Raw genomic sequence first — 16,001 nt, forward strand, 5'->3', positions numbered from 1 at the left:
AGCAGCAGTCAAGAGATCACACGATGTATTGCATTAAATAAATCTGTTGCACAAGAACTTTTTAACGTGTGGGGAAGCAAGAATGTGACTTTGAGGACTAAGGTGCACCTGCCCCAAGCCATAGTATTTTCTATGCATGTGAAAGTTTGACATTGAATAAGGAAGGCCAAAGAAGAACTGATGTGTTTGAACTATGATGCTGGTGAAAAACATTGAAAGAACAAATAAACCCGCCTTCAAAGAAGTACAGCTCGAATGCTCCTTAAAGGCGAGGATGGAGAGGCTTCATCTCACATACTTTGGACATGTTGTCAGAAGAGACCGGTCTCGGGAGAAGAACATCCTGCTTGGTAAAGCAGACGGGCAGTGATAAAAGAGGAAGCCCTTGGCAAGATGGACTGACACAGTTGGCTGCCACAGTGGGCTCACACACGAGAGCAGTTGTGAGAATGGTGTGGAACATGGGGTTGCTGTCAGAACTGACTTGATGGCATCTACTTGACAACAGAGCAGAGGGTCAAAGAAGAGGATGATCCTCAGCCGCATGGATCGACACAATTGCTACAATGGACTCAAACATAGCAATGGCATTGAGGATGATGCAGGGCCAGGCAGTCTTCCTTCTATTGCACATGAGGTTGTTACAACTCGGAACAGATTCACTGGAACCGAACAAAACTGCAAATCTGGCCTGAGAAGGGATTAGTGCCCAGACATCAGATCACTCCAGGGTGTCGCACCACCAGGTAAATCATTGAGATAACTGCTTTTGATGGATTATACTTAACATATTTAACACTGAGCTTATTTCCTACATACACCCAGACCTTTCCTGTGTTCCATGTACTGACCAAGGGTCCACTATCCACCGCTTCATCAAACAATCTGTGCACCACCTGGGGACATAGCCTCTTAACTCCGACCCTAACTAATCTCCAAATCCTGGGGGTTCTATTTTCTAAATTATTTAGAATCATCCACTTCTCTTCATCAACCAATCTGTGCACCACCTGGGGACATAGCCTCTTAACTCCGACCCTAACTAATCTCCAAATCCTGGGGGTTCTATTTTCTAAATTATTTAGAATCATCCACTTCTCTTCATTCCTGTCGCTTCTACGCTAATAGAGGGCACCACTACCTCTAGCTAAGGTGATAACAACAGCCCGAGGTCTCCTCGCCCTTTGTCTCATGTCTATTTCATGCATTCTTCACACAAATCTACTAATGCCGTCCTTCAGCCTAAAATCTTTCAACATTAAAGTTCAAATTCCTTAAAATTGTTTAGTACGTTCTGGCTCCTCTCTGGCCAACACACTTTATTCGTTGCACTGGCCACAATCCACGCCCAGTTCCCAGAACCTAGCATTCTCTATTTTCACTGGGCTTTTGCCCATATTGTTCCCTGTGCCTGGAACATCCCTTTCATTTTTGGGCTAACTCAGATGCATCCTCCGGGTGCCAAGTCAGCCCAGACATGCTCCATCTTCCATAACCCGTGCTTCCGGCAGGCTCCGTCTTCCAGGGCAGCCGCCCCTAACGTTGCCTTCGACAGGCCATCAGTGTCAGACAGTTAAAAGGCTGGAGACGCGGACCAGAGCAGGTCTGGATCCTTCAGACTTCAGTTCCTGCCCAGTAAGAAGCCCACTAAGCTTCCAGCCGGCAGCAAACTACGTGCTTCAAGGGACAGACGCTCCGCAAAGGACCACTGCGCTCCTACGAGAAGCAGGGCCCGCGCGAAGCCCCGCCTTCTACGCTGCGTCGGGGGCGGGATGGGGCGGGGCGTCGGGCGCCAGCGAACAGCGTACGACCGGAGGTGGGGGGGGGGAAGAGGCGGAGCGGAGCGCGCATGCGCGGTCGCCTTTGTGTGGGTCAAGCGGCGGCAGCAGCGGCAGTGGCGGTCTCACTGGCAGGCGGGCTAGAGGGGAGTCCGGGCGGCGTCCGGCGTGGGTGCCGGGGGACCACCATGGTAAAGAAGCGGAAAGGCCGTGTCGTGATCGACTCGGACACTGAAGACAGCGGCAGTGACGAGAACCTGGATCAGGTAAGAGCAGGCCTCGGAGGCGCGGGGCTGGCCGGGCGGGAGCGCTGGGTCGGGGCCACGGGAGCAGGGAGCCGGCCGGGCCCCGGGGCCTTCGGACCCGAGCGCCGGGCCCGCCCCACGTCCTGACCGCCGCTGGCGCCCCCTTCCCCTGTTCCTCGCAGCGCCCAGTTCCTTCGGAGCCCGACCGGGGCCTGGACTCGGAGCCCCGAGGACTTGGCGCCTTGGGCTGGGAGGCGGGGCAGAGACCGTCTGCTGGGCCTTGGGCTGGGAAACGAAGGGGGCCTTGATCTGGTGGGGCCGGGCCCTGCGACAGGCTGCAGGCCAGGCAATCCGAGCCCGGAAAGATAGGAAGTATCGCCCGCCAACCCTGGGGACCGGGAGGTGCTGGAGGAGGTGCAGGGGTGAGTGTGTGGAGGGGGTCAGGGCTGGGGGCAGGGGGCCAGAAGGTGTGGACTCTGGAAAGTGTGATATTTCAGACAAGGGGATGTAGACTGAGGGGGACACACACTCGTAATGTTTCAGGGGACCTCTGCTTGGTGAAAAAGTCTATTCAGCGACTAGGCTCGTTTGTGGTAGAGAGGGGTTCCCGTTGGGATGTCAGATTGAGGAAAACTCTGGGGAGGAGGGAAGATGGCAGATACCGGCAGAACCGGAGAATTAGGTAGGGTGATGGTGGAGGGAGTGTGGCAGAGGACCTCCTCATCCTTATACGGCACCCCAGTATTCTTTCCTATGTGATGTTTGCCAGGAAGCATTGGAAATAACTTTTGTCCGCTGTGTCTTAGAGTTGCTCGAACTGCCTTTAATCTATAGAAAATACTCGTGCTGTCGAGAGAAAAGTGCCCTTTATATCGACACTGTAGTGATACTGGGGGTTACAAAGGGTTTCCCCTCGTGTTTCCTAAGCATTGATATAAAGAAAGGATATACCAGAAGATGGTGGTTTTATAGTTTGACTAAAGAGAGCCTACAAATCAGAGTTCTATGCTGAGCCCTACTGCTTTCTAGAAATGTCCTTTGGCTTTAAGAGTAAAACTGAAAGATACTGTCAACTTTGTTTATCTGGTTAGGCTTTTATAAGGATCAAATGAGTGTAAGAATCGATGTTGGTGCAAGCAATTGCAAATGGTAAAGTTTATATGTAAATGATTCTTGGAGGTCCTTTGTATTAGGCCAGATATTTTAGGATTGCCATACTTATATTAGGGAATTAGAGGAGGAGGAATACTAGAGAGAGCTTGAAGAAAGGGCTGTTTTGAAGATGGTGTGGAGAGGTGAGGAAGTAGGGGTCTATGGAGAAGTATCAAAGGAATAGAAACATTGTTTTATGATGGAAACTGAAAGAGTAACTTGAAAATGTCTCCTTGAACATCTGATATTGACACCATTATAAAAAACATTCTTCAAATGAGGAGCTGATGCCAGGGGCCTTAAGGGGAGAGGAAATGTTTTGAGAATGATGAGAGCAATGAATGTACAAATGTACTTTACACAATTGATGTGTGTATGGATTGTGATAAGAGTTGTAAGAACCCCTAATAAAACGATTTAAAAAAACCCAAAAACAATCTTCTTGACCATAAAAGTTTGGTTGACAGATAATTGCAGATTGGAAGGGGATTTGAATCTATCTTTTATTATCTTGTGATCTAGAATGGTAGCATTTAGAGTTCCTGGCATCGCTAGACATCTTGGCTAAGTGCTTTATTTACGTTACCAAGTTCTTAAGTTATAGTGACGTTTGTATCATTTCCCCCGTTTTACAGATGAGGAAAATGGCTGAAGAAATTAAGTAGCTTTCCCAGGCTTACAGTAAATGGTGGTGGTGGTTGTTAGGTGCCCTTGAGTCTATTCTGACTCATAGCAAGCCTACGTAGGACAGAATGAAACACTACCAGGTCCTGGGCTATCCTCAGTCAGGGTCATAGACGAACCCACCATTGTAGCCATGGTATCAGTCCATCTGGTGAGAGTCTTCCTTTTCTGCACTGCCCCTCCACTGTACCAAGCCTGATGCCCTTTTCCAGGGTCTTGTAGAGTTGGCATTTGAATCCAAACCTATGTTGCTACAAGATTTTTTACAATTCCTGCTTTGCGGCCTTAATCTCTTTTCACATTACAAAATGAGAATAATGCTTCATGGCCATTTTCCAGGGTGCTAGGATGCAGGTTCATGAAGCAATACTCAGTAGGATAGAGGACATTGGTACATCAATTTTAAAGGTTACTAGTGGGATTCTTGGTAAACCACTCTCGGGACATCTGTTCAGATGATGAACTAAGCTGCAAGTTATTCTATCCTGTGGTTCACCACAGGATTGTGATGAATGAAATGAATTGAGAGCTTCCTTTTGTAGTAGAGAGCGTTTACCTGATCCACAAAGAGCTTTTCCCAGTGGAAACTGGAGGTAATTGGCACTTAAAGTCCATTTCTAACTATCTATTTGTAAAAATTAACTAGCTTGAAATTTGTAAGTCATCCCTAATACATTTTAGCAGTCATTTCCGTTTTTAACAACTTTGGTCACTCACTGTCAGTCTCATCACAGGAGCCAGATTGGAAGGCCCTCTGCCTATCCTAACAGACTCCAGTGCCTCTGTCTTTCTGTTCAGCGCTGTGCCAGGCTCTCCATGGAATCAAAGCCTAAGATCTCTGGCCTCTGGAAGTTTTCTGCCTTCAGCAGAAGTTCACAGTCAACCAGGTCTATGGGTCTCTAGGAAGCCTGAGAACAAAACTAATGCCTCTTGAACCTTTTGTGACTAAGATCCCTTGGTCTGCTCCATCCAATTCTGGATCTCCATCAGCGGTCTGGCAGTAGTTTTGTTGTCTGTGTGGGGTTCTTGTAAGAAAACAGAAACTGACAGGTCTCTGAGTGGTTAGCGTTAGAGTGGAGCCCAGTTATTTTGTCCCTGGGTTTTCCAGATGAGTATCTAAATCATGCTGTCAGAAAGATGACCTCTAACATCTTACTGAAAACGTTACAGGTGAACCTGCTAGGATCCACCCCCCACCACCCCCATCTGGTGGTGGTCTGAGGACCCACCTGTCAGAAGCTGCCTGAGTAGCTTATAAAGATGCAGGTTCTAGTTCTGGGGGTTTCCATTCCTGGCTACTGAATCTGACCCCCTGAGGATAGACGTTGGGTTCTGCATTTTTAACAGGTTCTTTAGGATTTAATTAGGATTCTTTTTTTAATTATAGAGACCATTGTTCATATTTCATTGTTTTTTAGTATGACTTTAAGTAGTTTGGGATAGAAGTAGCTCCCTATCCTTTAAAGTGCTCAGGTATAATCAAAGCACTTGACAGGGATGTTTCTAAATCTTTGAGGCTATTTGAGTTGTTGGGAGATTTCTTGAGGCCTGCTTCCCACCCCTGCCCCTCACCCCAATAGTAGCTGAAACAGTGTAGCTTGAAATTGGTTTTCAGTCTCAGAGATTTAAAAAGCTCAGACCTTAGTTTGAGAACTTGAAGAGTTTTTTTTTTTTTAAACATTACCTAATGGTGATCATATTCTTATGCTCTTTACACTCTTTCCCCCACTCGATACTTTTAATAGCAAATCATAAAGATTATTGCTATTTACTTGTGGGAAAAAAAGAAAATTCGAAGAAACTCTTGGCCTTTTATCTCATCATCTAACTGCAGTGAGATAATGGTGCTTAATCCACTGTACCGCTGGGGTTCTATATGCACACTAAGCTGCTTTATTTCCTAGTTTGTTTTCTTATTCAAAATAGTGGTTCTATCTTGTATTTCTTGGCTCATCCAACTTGAAGTAGCAATAATGTATATTTGTATTTGAGAGAATAAGCTCCCTAATTATTTTCTAGGAATTATCGTTAAATATTATACATGAAAAATATAATTGTTACAAAGTATCCCTCCTGATCTAATATGTAAACTCCCATCTAATTCACAAATAAGAGCTTTAAAAAAAATAATAAAGTATCCTTCCAGAAACCTACCTGAGAGTAGGAATATTTAAAAGTTGGGCTTTTCACTAAAATAGCCCCCTTCATATTATTTGGAGGCAGAGCTCCAAGTTCAGGGTGAAGTTGTAAGTAGTGTCAATGTTATTTTGAGACGTTTTAAATTTGCGTCTTCATTTTCATTTAGTTAGATGGGAAGCGTTTGATAATGTCACTTGACGATGTTCTCTCTCTGTCTCTCTCTGTCTCTGTCTCTCTCTCTCTCTCTCTCTCTCTCTCACACACACACACACACACACACACACATAGAAAAGTGGGCCCTGTGAGAGCTTAGGAAAACTACAAAGCTTATCTTGAGCCTTGGGTTTTGTTGGTATACTTACTGTTCCTTCCTAGAGATTAGTTTCCATTTTTAACAAATGTATCAGATAGTGCTAGCCTCTGGGCTGTCTGGAGAACAAAGGAGTAGCAGCCCTTGCCACCTTCAGAGAGCTTAGAGTCTCACAAGAAACAAGTAAGTCAGCTTTGCTCAGGCCTGCAGGCTGTGAAGGAAGAGCCAGGTCCAGCTCCGCTGGAGGGAGTGGGAAACTGGGAAGATGTGTTGGAGAAAGGAGGTTAGGAGACTGGAGGGTCAAGGGAAGAAAGTTGAGTGGTTATGGTTGAGGAGTCCCTAAGTACAAAAGGGTTGAGACAGGAAGCTCAGAGTGATGACAGGGCTATAATTGATTGAAAACAAACTGTCATTGGGTCGATTCTGACTCATCGCAACCCTATATGACAGAGTAGAACTGCCCCATGGGTTTCTGAGACTGTAAATCTCTCTCTCTTTTTTACTGTAAATCTTTATGAGTAAAAAGCCTTATCTCTCGTAGGTTGAGTGGCTAGTGCTTGTGAACCTTACTCAAAAGCCCGCTATGCCAGAGCTGCAGAGTGGACACATTCAACCCTTGAGGTTGGTTAGTCATTTTAGTGTATTCAAAACAAGCATTAAAGATGAAACAGATCGAATTGAATAGGAAGCATCAAGTCTGTCATAAAATACGTGTTAAGAACTTTGTGCTTCATATATACACATGTATATGATGTATGTGGTATAGTTTCTGTTACTGTGAGGAGAGGTTTTGAAAAAAAAGTTTAAAGCCCCTAAACAGGATCATGTACATTTGTCAGGAGATACCAATTCCTGGAGAGGGACATATGCTTGATATAGTAGCAGGTCATAAAAAAAAATTTTTTTTAAAGAGGAGGAAAACCCTCAAGGAGATGGATGCCTTGGCTGCAAAATGGGCTCAAATGTAGCAACAAGTGTGAGGCTGGCACTGGCTAGCAGTGTCTTCCGCTCTGCGAGTCAAAAGCAGCTCAGTTCCAGAAGAATAACAACAAACAAGATCATGTTGGCAATGTTAAAGCTTTTGGATGTCATTCTGAGGGTAATGAGAAATTGTTGAAAGATTTTAAGCTTGAAGAGATGTTCAATTTTCCATTTTCAAAGCTCACCCAGGCTCCTGCGTCAGGAGTAGTCTGAAGTGGGATACCAGTTAGGAGGCAGATGTAGGAGTCTGGGGAAGATGGTTTTACTAGAGTGGAAGCTCTAAAAGGACAAGGATGTGTGTGCACTGTGGTATCCCTGGCACTTAGGAAAGTACCTGTGTGCAGCATGCACTCCATCCATCTGTGTTGAATGGATGACTGACGGGTTGGGATGCGACACATTGTGGAGATGACAGAAAGTTACTCAGGATATAGACCTGGAAGGATTTGATGATTGGATATTGGAGTGAGGAGGATGAGGTCTCAGGGATAGATGCCTCTGGCTTGAGAAAAGGAACCCAGGAGGAACATAGGGTTTAGGCATGAAGATCATGAGTTCTGTCTTGGATGTGTGGAGGTTATTAAAGTGTCTGAGATACTGTTTGAGGGCAAACATCCCATAGGTGGTCGTGGTTGCCAGGTGCCATCAATTCGGTTCCAACTCATAGCCACCCTGTGTATGCCACTGTGCAGTCCTGCACCATCGTCATAAATGCTCCTGTGTTTGAGCCCGTTGCTGCAGCATCTTGTTAAAGGCCTTCTCCTTTTCACTGCCCTTTTACTAGTTAAATATGATGCTTGCCTGGGACGTGGTAGGCACCTAATAAATAATTATTCAGTAAGCAAATACCACTGGGCATATCTGCAGTGGAGAATTTTAAAATCTAGTTACAGTGAGATTACCCGTGGAGATAAGGGACACCATTGATTTGAAGGTTGTGGAAAGGGGATGTAATAGGCTAGAGAATAGACAGTTAATAACCTGGGTGAAGGGGAAGATAATATCCTTCAAGAGGGAGATGGGAAGAATAAGGGAGGAATAGAAATAGGGAAAACTTTGATAGGTTTAGGAGGTTTGATAAGTTGTTTTAAGTTATTGAATACAAAATGATGATCCAAGATATAAATCCACACCTAATTCACAATAAGAAAATGGAAAGAAAAAAACTTATGCATGTCCATCTAAGATCGGTCTCTTCCTGTTGGGGCAAAGAAGTGAAGAAATCAAAGACCCAGGGAAACAATTAGTCCAAAAGACCATATGAGCCACAGCTTCCATTAGCCTGAGACCAGAAGAACTAGATGGTACCTGGCTACCACTCTCGGCTACCTTGATTGGGATTACAAGGTCCTGGACAGAATGGGAGAAAAATGTAAAAACTCAAAATCATAAAAAAGACAAGACTTACTGGTCTGATTGAGACGTTGCAACCCTGAGAGTATAGCCCTTAGACAGCCCTTAAACCCAGAACAAAGTACCTCCGGGAGATTACCTTTTAACCAAACAATAGACAGGCCTATAAAGTGAACAAAGTTCTGTCGCTCAGGACCATCAATCATTGAACACCAAACAGGCAGCATTTGCACAACAAAGTTCAGAAGGCAAGAAAGAAGGGGAAATGCAAAGCCCAGGGAGGAAATGAAAAGAATGCTATTGAAGGACTTGCAACTGATGGCATGAAACAAAATGTGTATAAAGAATTAAATAGGAAACTAACCATTTCACTCAAACTACAATAAAATGTTCAAACAAAGAAATTAGAAGGTGAAATAAATATGTGCTTAGGCAGACAAAACCCCACCACTAGTAGACTCAGAGTAGGGGGACTTTCAGAGAATAATCTTCAGTGATGATGAAAGACTCTATTGGGCACATTGAACATCAGGACTAAGACCAGAGATGTGGGGGTGACGTCAAGGGCTTCATCGGACACGAAGGAAACGGAAGGTCATTTAAAAGGATAGCAGGGGACCGAGCTAAAGAATATGGATGTCAGAAGAAACTGGAAGTTGCCCCTGGCAGGACATCTCTGCCGCAAATGGGAAAAATGAAGTCAGAAGAGTTGAAAGGGCAGCTCCAGCAGAAGTAAAGTTGATAATGAAATGTGCGAAGACCTGAATCGGACGACCAGAAGGCAAGAACACACTTGGCATTTCTCAAGCTGAAAGAACCGAAGGAAAAATTCAAGCCCTGAGTTGAAATATTGAAGAATTTTATCCTATGGATGAAATACTGAGTAGGAAGCATCAAAAGAATGAAAGGGAGTACACAGAAACCCTGCACCAAAAGATCGACCAACATTCAACCAATTCAAGAGGCAGCATCAAAGGAAGACGGTACAGCTGCTCTGAAGTCACTGGTAAAAACCCAGGCTCCAGGAATTGATGTAATACCAGTCAAACTGTTTCAATGAATAGGTGCAGCAGTGGACACACCTACTCTTCTGGGCCTGGACATTTTGAAGCTGGCTAATAGTTGGCCACTGGACGAGCTCCATATTGTGCCCATTACAAAGAAAGGTGATCCAACAGTGCAGAAATAGCAAACAATCCAGTTAATATCACACTCATAAAGTATGGATGCTAATTTTAAAATGGCGGCAACAATGTATCAATCGGGAACTGGCCGAAATTCAAGCCAGATTCAGAAAACATGGAATGAGAATGAGGGGTGTCAACGTGGATAGCAGGTGGGTCTTAGCTGCAAACAGGAATAAGCAAAGCATACCTTAGTCCTCAAGCAACATCTTTCTTAGCAATTGTCATTCGGTGTGATTGTGTCTTTGCTTTTGTCAGTGTCTGTCACTTGATTCTAAATTCCATGAGGTAAAGGACCATGCCCCGCTTTCTTCACTACCGTGTCTGCACGGCTGGATATGTAATAGGTGCCCATAGTATAATTGCCTCAAACTTGGGGGGTGGGGGGGGACTTGCATATTTTACCTCTGTTAAGTGGAAAACAGAACTGTGGTTCATTCATACAATTGAATACTACGTAGTGATAAAGGTCAACTGCTGTCAAAGGCTACATACTGCATGGTTCCCCGTAAATAAGGCACATAAGGGAATTTGGGGGAGGAGTGATGGAACAGTTCTAGATAATGATACTGCAATGGTTAAACACCTGTATGTTCTTGTCAAACTCATAGAACTGTACTTTTACATGGATAACATTTATTTAAATTATACCTATTTTTTTCATGGTCATAACATAAAAACGTTTTATTCTTTTTTAGTAATTTATGTTTGGTCTTCCCATTTTGGTGTGAAAGAGTCGAATGTTCTTGTGATCTTTAGCCTTTCCAGGAAGTTGGTGTTAGCTAGCTCGCTAATGAAGTGAGTAACCTTTCATGACTGTTTATGAAGAAGAGAGGTCAGCTGTTCATCTGAGAAGGTCATTTTCTTATTCTGGCCAAGGAAGGTATACTCCTGAAATAGAAAGCCAGAAGAAGAAAACATATTTTGAACAGTTTAGTATTTTAAAATCTGGCTTGACACTTGACTTACCATTGTATGGCCACTCTTATTGTTGATGAATACTACCACCAGGATTTATTAGTTTAGCTTGTCTTTTTTTTTTTTTTTGACAGTCGTGTTTTAGATCACTGATAGAATTCGGAGCCAGGATTCTCATTGGAATCCTGGCTCTGCCCTATGAGGGAGCTTTCCAAAGTTCATGACAGAATTGAACTAAGAGATAATGACACTTTTCTATGACGTTTTTGAAGCCACCTTGTATGCTATCTTGGGTGAGCTGCTTAACTTCCCTGTGCTTCAGTTTCTATATCTTTAAATAGGGATGTTAACAGTGCCCAACTTATAAAGTCAGGCGAGGTGACCTTTTGCTGCTGTTCTGATTGAGTCATGGAGTAGAAGAGCAGTAAAGAGGCTAGGGCTGACAGAACAAACCCTGGCTCTTGTTGGAGTTCTAGCCCTGGTGGTTAAGGAGGTTTAGTGGGCACAGTGGTTGCATGTTGTGGTGACAACCACAAGGCCAGCAGTTTGAAACCACCAGCTACTCCTTGGGAGAAAAGCCGCCTTGGAAGCCCAGTTTTGGTCCCGGTGAATGTTTTGGGCACCTCTGTACCACCACGCACAATCTCACTTTAAATCGCCTGTGTTGGATTTGTCAAATTAGGATTCTGACATTGTGACCAGCCCACGCACTGCTTGTTGTCACACCCTGCGTTCCCACTGCCATAGAATTGATTCTGACTCACAGGGACCCTACATAACAGAGTAGAACTGGCCCTGTAACTGACTGTAACTCTTTGGGGGAGTAGAAAACCTCATTTTTCACCCTTGGAGCGGCTGGTGGTTTTAAACTTGTGGCTAGCAGCCTACTATGTAACCTACTATGGTACCAGAGTTCCTTCACCCTGGAGTAAATACCAGACTTAGCTAAATCTGTGTTTACTAGTTTGAGTATTCAAAATGTAAAGTGACCTCAACAATCTAGTCTGCAGTGAAGTCAACTTGTTCAAGAGAGTCTGCAAATGCTCATTTGACCGTGAACTATACTGAGAAGGGTGTTGGGAGTACTCATGGCTATTCTCAGTCCTTGAGATCGACACTGCAGCTTAGAAGGAAGAAATGGTAAATGATTAAGGATAACCTGCGCTTAGTCACTTTCCCATTTCAGACATACACAAAATGGTCTTGTACACATTATTAACGTTCCCATGATGATGCCCTTTGGTGGAGAGCACAGATACATGGAAGGGGTCTAGGCACAGTGGGTATTTTACTGTTTTTGGATATTCTTTCTCTGTTGAACAAAGCTCACGTGACTATTTCTACCCTGCTAGGAACTCTTGTCCTTGGCCAAACGGAAGCGCAGTGACTCTGAGGAGAAGGAGCCGCCTGTGAGTCAGCCCGCAGCCTCCTCAGACTCTGAGACTTCGGACAGTGATGATGAGGTGGGTGTGGATGGGCTCGCCTTGTGGAACGGACAGGGATATGAGGGTCTAGAAGATTATAACCACGGAAGACCTATAGTTAAGAACATGTTAGGAAAAGAAAAGTATGCAAAGAAAGCTCCTGATTTTTTACATTGTTCCTGTAGTTACCTGGTGGGTGGCCCGGAATGTCATTCAGGGCCATTTGTTAGTCTCTTGTTTTGAACTCTGTTGTAGAAAGTATACAACTAATTAGTTATCTTTCTTAGTCCCAGTGTTTTCGCTTGTTGGAAAAGAAAGTCAGTTAAGAATGCTGTATTCTCTCTTGAGACAGAAAACTTTTCATGTGGAGCTTGCCTTGTCATTGCTCAGAGTGATGGTATTAACTTGCGGCATCTGAACCAGAGTTTCCAAACTGATGTGGCCGACCACGCCCTTTTCAGAAAAGAAATTGCTCCGCATCCCTCTGTCAATTAAAAACTTTTGTGCTGTAGCCCATAACCCAAGATAAAGTGTGCATATCCGCTTTCCCAGGCCCCCTGGATTGGTCCAGCAAGCCTCTCCTCCCCCTGGCAATATCATACATCCGTTTTGTAAAGCCCTGGTGGTTTTTGCAAAACTAAAGTGGTTTTCTTAAACCTCTCACCAACAAAGCAAGATCCTAAAAGTTTCAGAGCTGCAAAGAAGGAAAGGATAAAGGAGAAGATGTGTGAAACACTTCTGTGTGTTTCTCATTTGATTCAAAATGTACTACAAGGAACTATATGTGACCTCCTCCCTGGGGGACAGACAACTGAAAAGTGGGTGGAGGGAGACGTCGGACAGGGCAAGATATGACAAAATACCAATTTATAAACTATCAAGAGCTCATGAGGGAGGGGGGAGCGGGGAGGGAGGGAAAAAATGAGGACCTAATGCCAGGGGTTTAAGTGGAGAGAAAATGTTTTTAGAATGATGTACAAATGTGCTTTACACAATTGATGTGTGTATGGATTGTGATAACAGTTGTATGAGCCCCTAATAAAATGTTTTTAAAAAATAAATAAATTAAAAAAACAAAAACAAAATGTACTTTTTCCTCTTTCTTGCTTTTTAGAGAGGTCAGAGGACAACTTTGTATGATTCTCTTACTTTGTAGTCTAAGAAAATCTTTAAGTTCCACTAAGTGAAAACTGTATTGAAGTGAGATGTCGTTAACAACTCCAACAGGATATATCAGTGCCTCTGCTGCGTTCTGGTTGGGTGTAGTGGTGTCCACTCAGGCTTTAACCTACAGTGGCTTTGCACAGCAAGAGGTAGGGCATATGATGTCCGTTCTGTCCCTTTCTTTGCTTTCTTTCTAATGGAGGACCCTTCATTTTCCCTCAAACTGGTAAAAGCATCAGTCTCTTAGAAAAGCACCAAAGCATTTACTCTTTTGTTTTTCTGTTGGTACTTTGCTTATTTGTTAATTGCGTAGACAATAAAAGAAAATCTTGAAATAATTCCCTCTCCCATTATTCCTACATCAGCTACTTTTGTGTTACATGTTTTAAAACTGGGCTACTGTTGTTATTTTCCCCGGTCCTCTATTACGTTTGGATTGTCTCTGGAATGTGTTATAAAATGTTTATGATGACAGCAGTTTCTTAAGCACTAACTATCCTTTGACATGCTCCATTTTCCACATTCTTTTCATCAGGTCTGAGTCTGAAGTGTACATTTGTTCCCTTCATTCCCCTTTGCTATTTCCACCAGGAGGATAAACTCCACTCTCCAGCATCAGCGGATCCAGCACCCATGAAACCTCTGTGGATGCTGAACAGTCCCTTTGTCACTTATCAGACAACTACTTAACCAAGTTGAAACCTCCCCCCACCCCCCTTCAAAGACAACCCAACTCTCTGTGCAGGTACTGAAGAAAAAGCTGATAAGGCGAGCCAAGTACCTTGCCCAATGGGGAATGAGCCTTTGAATGAGTTAACCTAGTAGGTCCTTAGCTCCTGCTTCCTCCAGGTTCCAGCCCAGCACACCTATAAGCTTGTTACAGCTCTGCTTCCATCTTCTCCCATCCCTCCCCTCTAGAGATGACAACCAGCCCAGTTGCCGCTGAGTTGATTCCACCTCAAAATCTAATAAGGGTCAGAATACAACTGTGCACCCTGGGATGGTCATGGCTGATTTTTTTGGACTTAGATAGTCAGGCCTGTGTTCCTCTGAGTGGTCTTGAACCTCCAAACTCTTCGTTAGTGACTGAGTGCATTAATCAGTGATTGCCCACTGAGCATGCCAGCCGCTGTGTCTTGGTCTGTCTGGAAGGTGTCAGTTCTTTGCTCTATATCATCAGTATGTGACCCAGGCTACTATAATATTCATTCCAAAAAAGCCACTGCCATCAAGTTAATTTTGATGCATAGCGACCTTATTGAACAGGGTAGAATTGTCCCTGTTGGTTTCTGAGGCTGTAACTCTTTATGGGAGTAGAAAGCCTAGTCTTTTTTTGGTGGTTTTGAACTGCTGACCTCATGGGTTAGCAACCCAACCCATAACCACAACACCAGAGCTCCTTTACCACAGAGCATCTCAAAATTAAGAAAATACTATTATTGTATACCATTAAGAAAATAACTACTAAATCCTTATTTTAAAGTCTCACCAACCACTAGAATAGCGGTTCTCAACCTGTGGGTCACGACCCCTCTGGGAGTTGAACAGCCCTTTCACAGGAGTCGCCTAAGACCACCGGAAAACACATAAATATTTCACAATATATAATTACATATTGTTTTGTGATTAATCACTATGCTTTATGTTTAATTGTGTCTAATTTGTAACAATGACAGTATATCCTGCATATTAGATATTTACATTATGATTCATAACAGTAGCAAAATTACAGTTATGAAGTAGCAACAAAATAATTTTTTGGTTGGGGGTCACCACAGCATGAGGAACTGTATTGAAGGGTCATGGCATGAGGAAGGTTGAGAACCCCTGCCCTAGAGCATTGAGTGGTGTTACTAGAAACTCTGATTTATGACTGCCATAGAGATTTTTTACAATGGTTAGAGAACTTCTGGGAGGCCCTTACCTGTTGCCTATTGTGGAGTCAAATACAACTCGAAGACACCCTGTAAGACAGGCTGGAACTGCTCAGTTGGGTTTCCATGGCTGCAGTCATTACAGAGGCAGACTGCCACATCTTTTTCTCGTGAAGTAGTTGGTGGGTTGGAATCACTGGCCTCTTTCTTTCAGTTAGCTAGAGAGTGCTTCACCACTCTGCCACCAGGGCTCCATGAGAGAGAATTCCAGACTCGGGCTCTTGATTTGCACTACTCCCGTAGTGCATTGCCTGTACCTTTCCGTGTGTAAGCCCTGTTTGCTAAAGTCATTTGCTGTATCTTTATTATCTCCCAGCCAGCTTTCTAATCATTTGGCTGTGAAAGTAGCAGTCCTCAGTCAGGTGGAGCTGGCTTGTCCAGAAGTTACTTAGGAGTTTTTAAAAATACCTCCCAAACCTTCTCATCTTCCTCCTCCCTTGAAGTTTATTGTCATCAGTGAGCCATCACCACAGCTGTTGACCTCTGAGATTTACTGGAACAGAAAACTGGTCAAAAGCAACTGAGTTACAAGATTAATTGATGCTTTGTTTTGTTAAATCATTTTATTGGGGACTCGTACAGCTCTTAATACAGTCCATACATCCATCCATTGTGTCATGCACATTTGTACATATGTTGCCATCATCATTTTCAAAACATCTTCTTTCTACTGGAGCCCTTGATATCCGTTCATTCCCCCCTAGGTGGTTTGTTTGAAGGAGAGACGGGTACATT

At 43.9% G+C, this 16,001-nt stretch overlaps 1 protein-coding gene across 1 annotated transcript in view; it reads left to right on the forward strand.

The window, feature by feature from the left end:
- Positions 1-1,849: 1,849 nt before the first annotated feature.
- RTF1 (RTF1 homolog, Paf1/RNA polymerase II complex component) overlaps positions 1,850-16,001 on the forward strand; it is a 54,923-nt gene continuing 40,771 nt past the window's right edge. The window contains exons 1-2 of the mRNA XM_004712724.2: positions 1,850-2,044; positions 12,097-12,207. Of these exons, the coding sequence (XP_004712781.1) occupies positions 1,850-2,044; positions 12,097-12,207 (306 nt within the window). The remainder of the gene's footprint in view (positions 2,045-12,096; positions 12,208-16,001) is intronic.

This window comes from Echinops telfairi, unplaced genomic scaffold (assembly GCF_000313985.2).
Source record: "Echinops telfairi isolate 266 unplaced genomic scaffold, ASM31398v2 ScPeMD7_18;HRSCAF=68, whole genome shotgun sequence".
NCBI classification, from domain to species: Eukaryota; Metazoa; Chordata; class Mammalia; order Afrosoricida; family Tenrecidae; genus Echinops; species Echinops telfairi.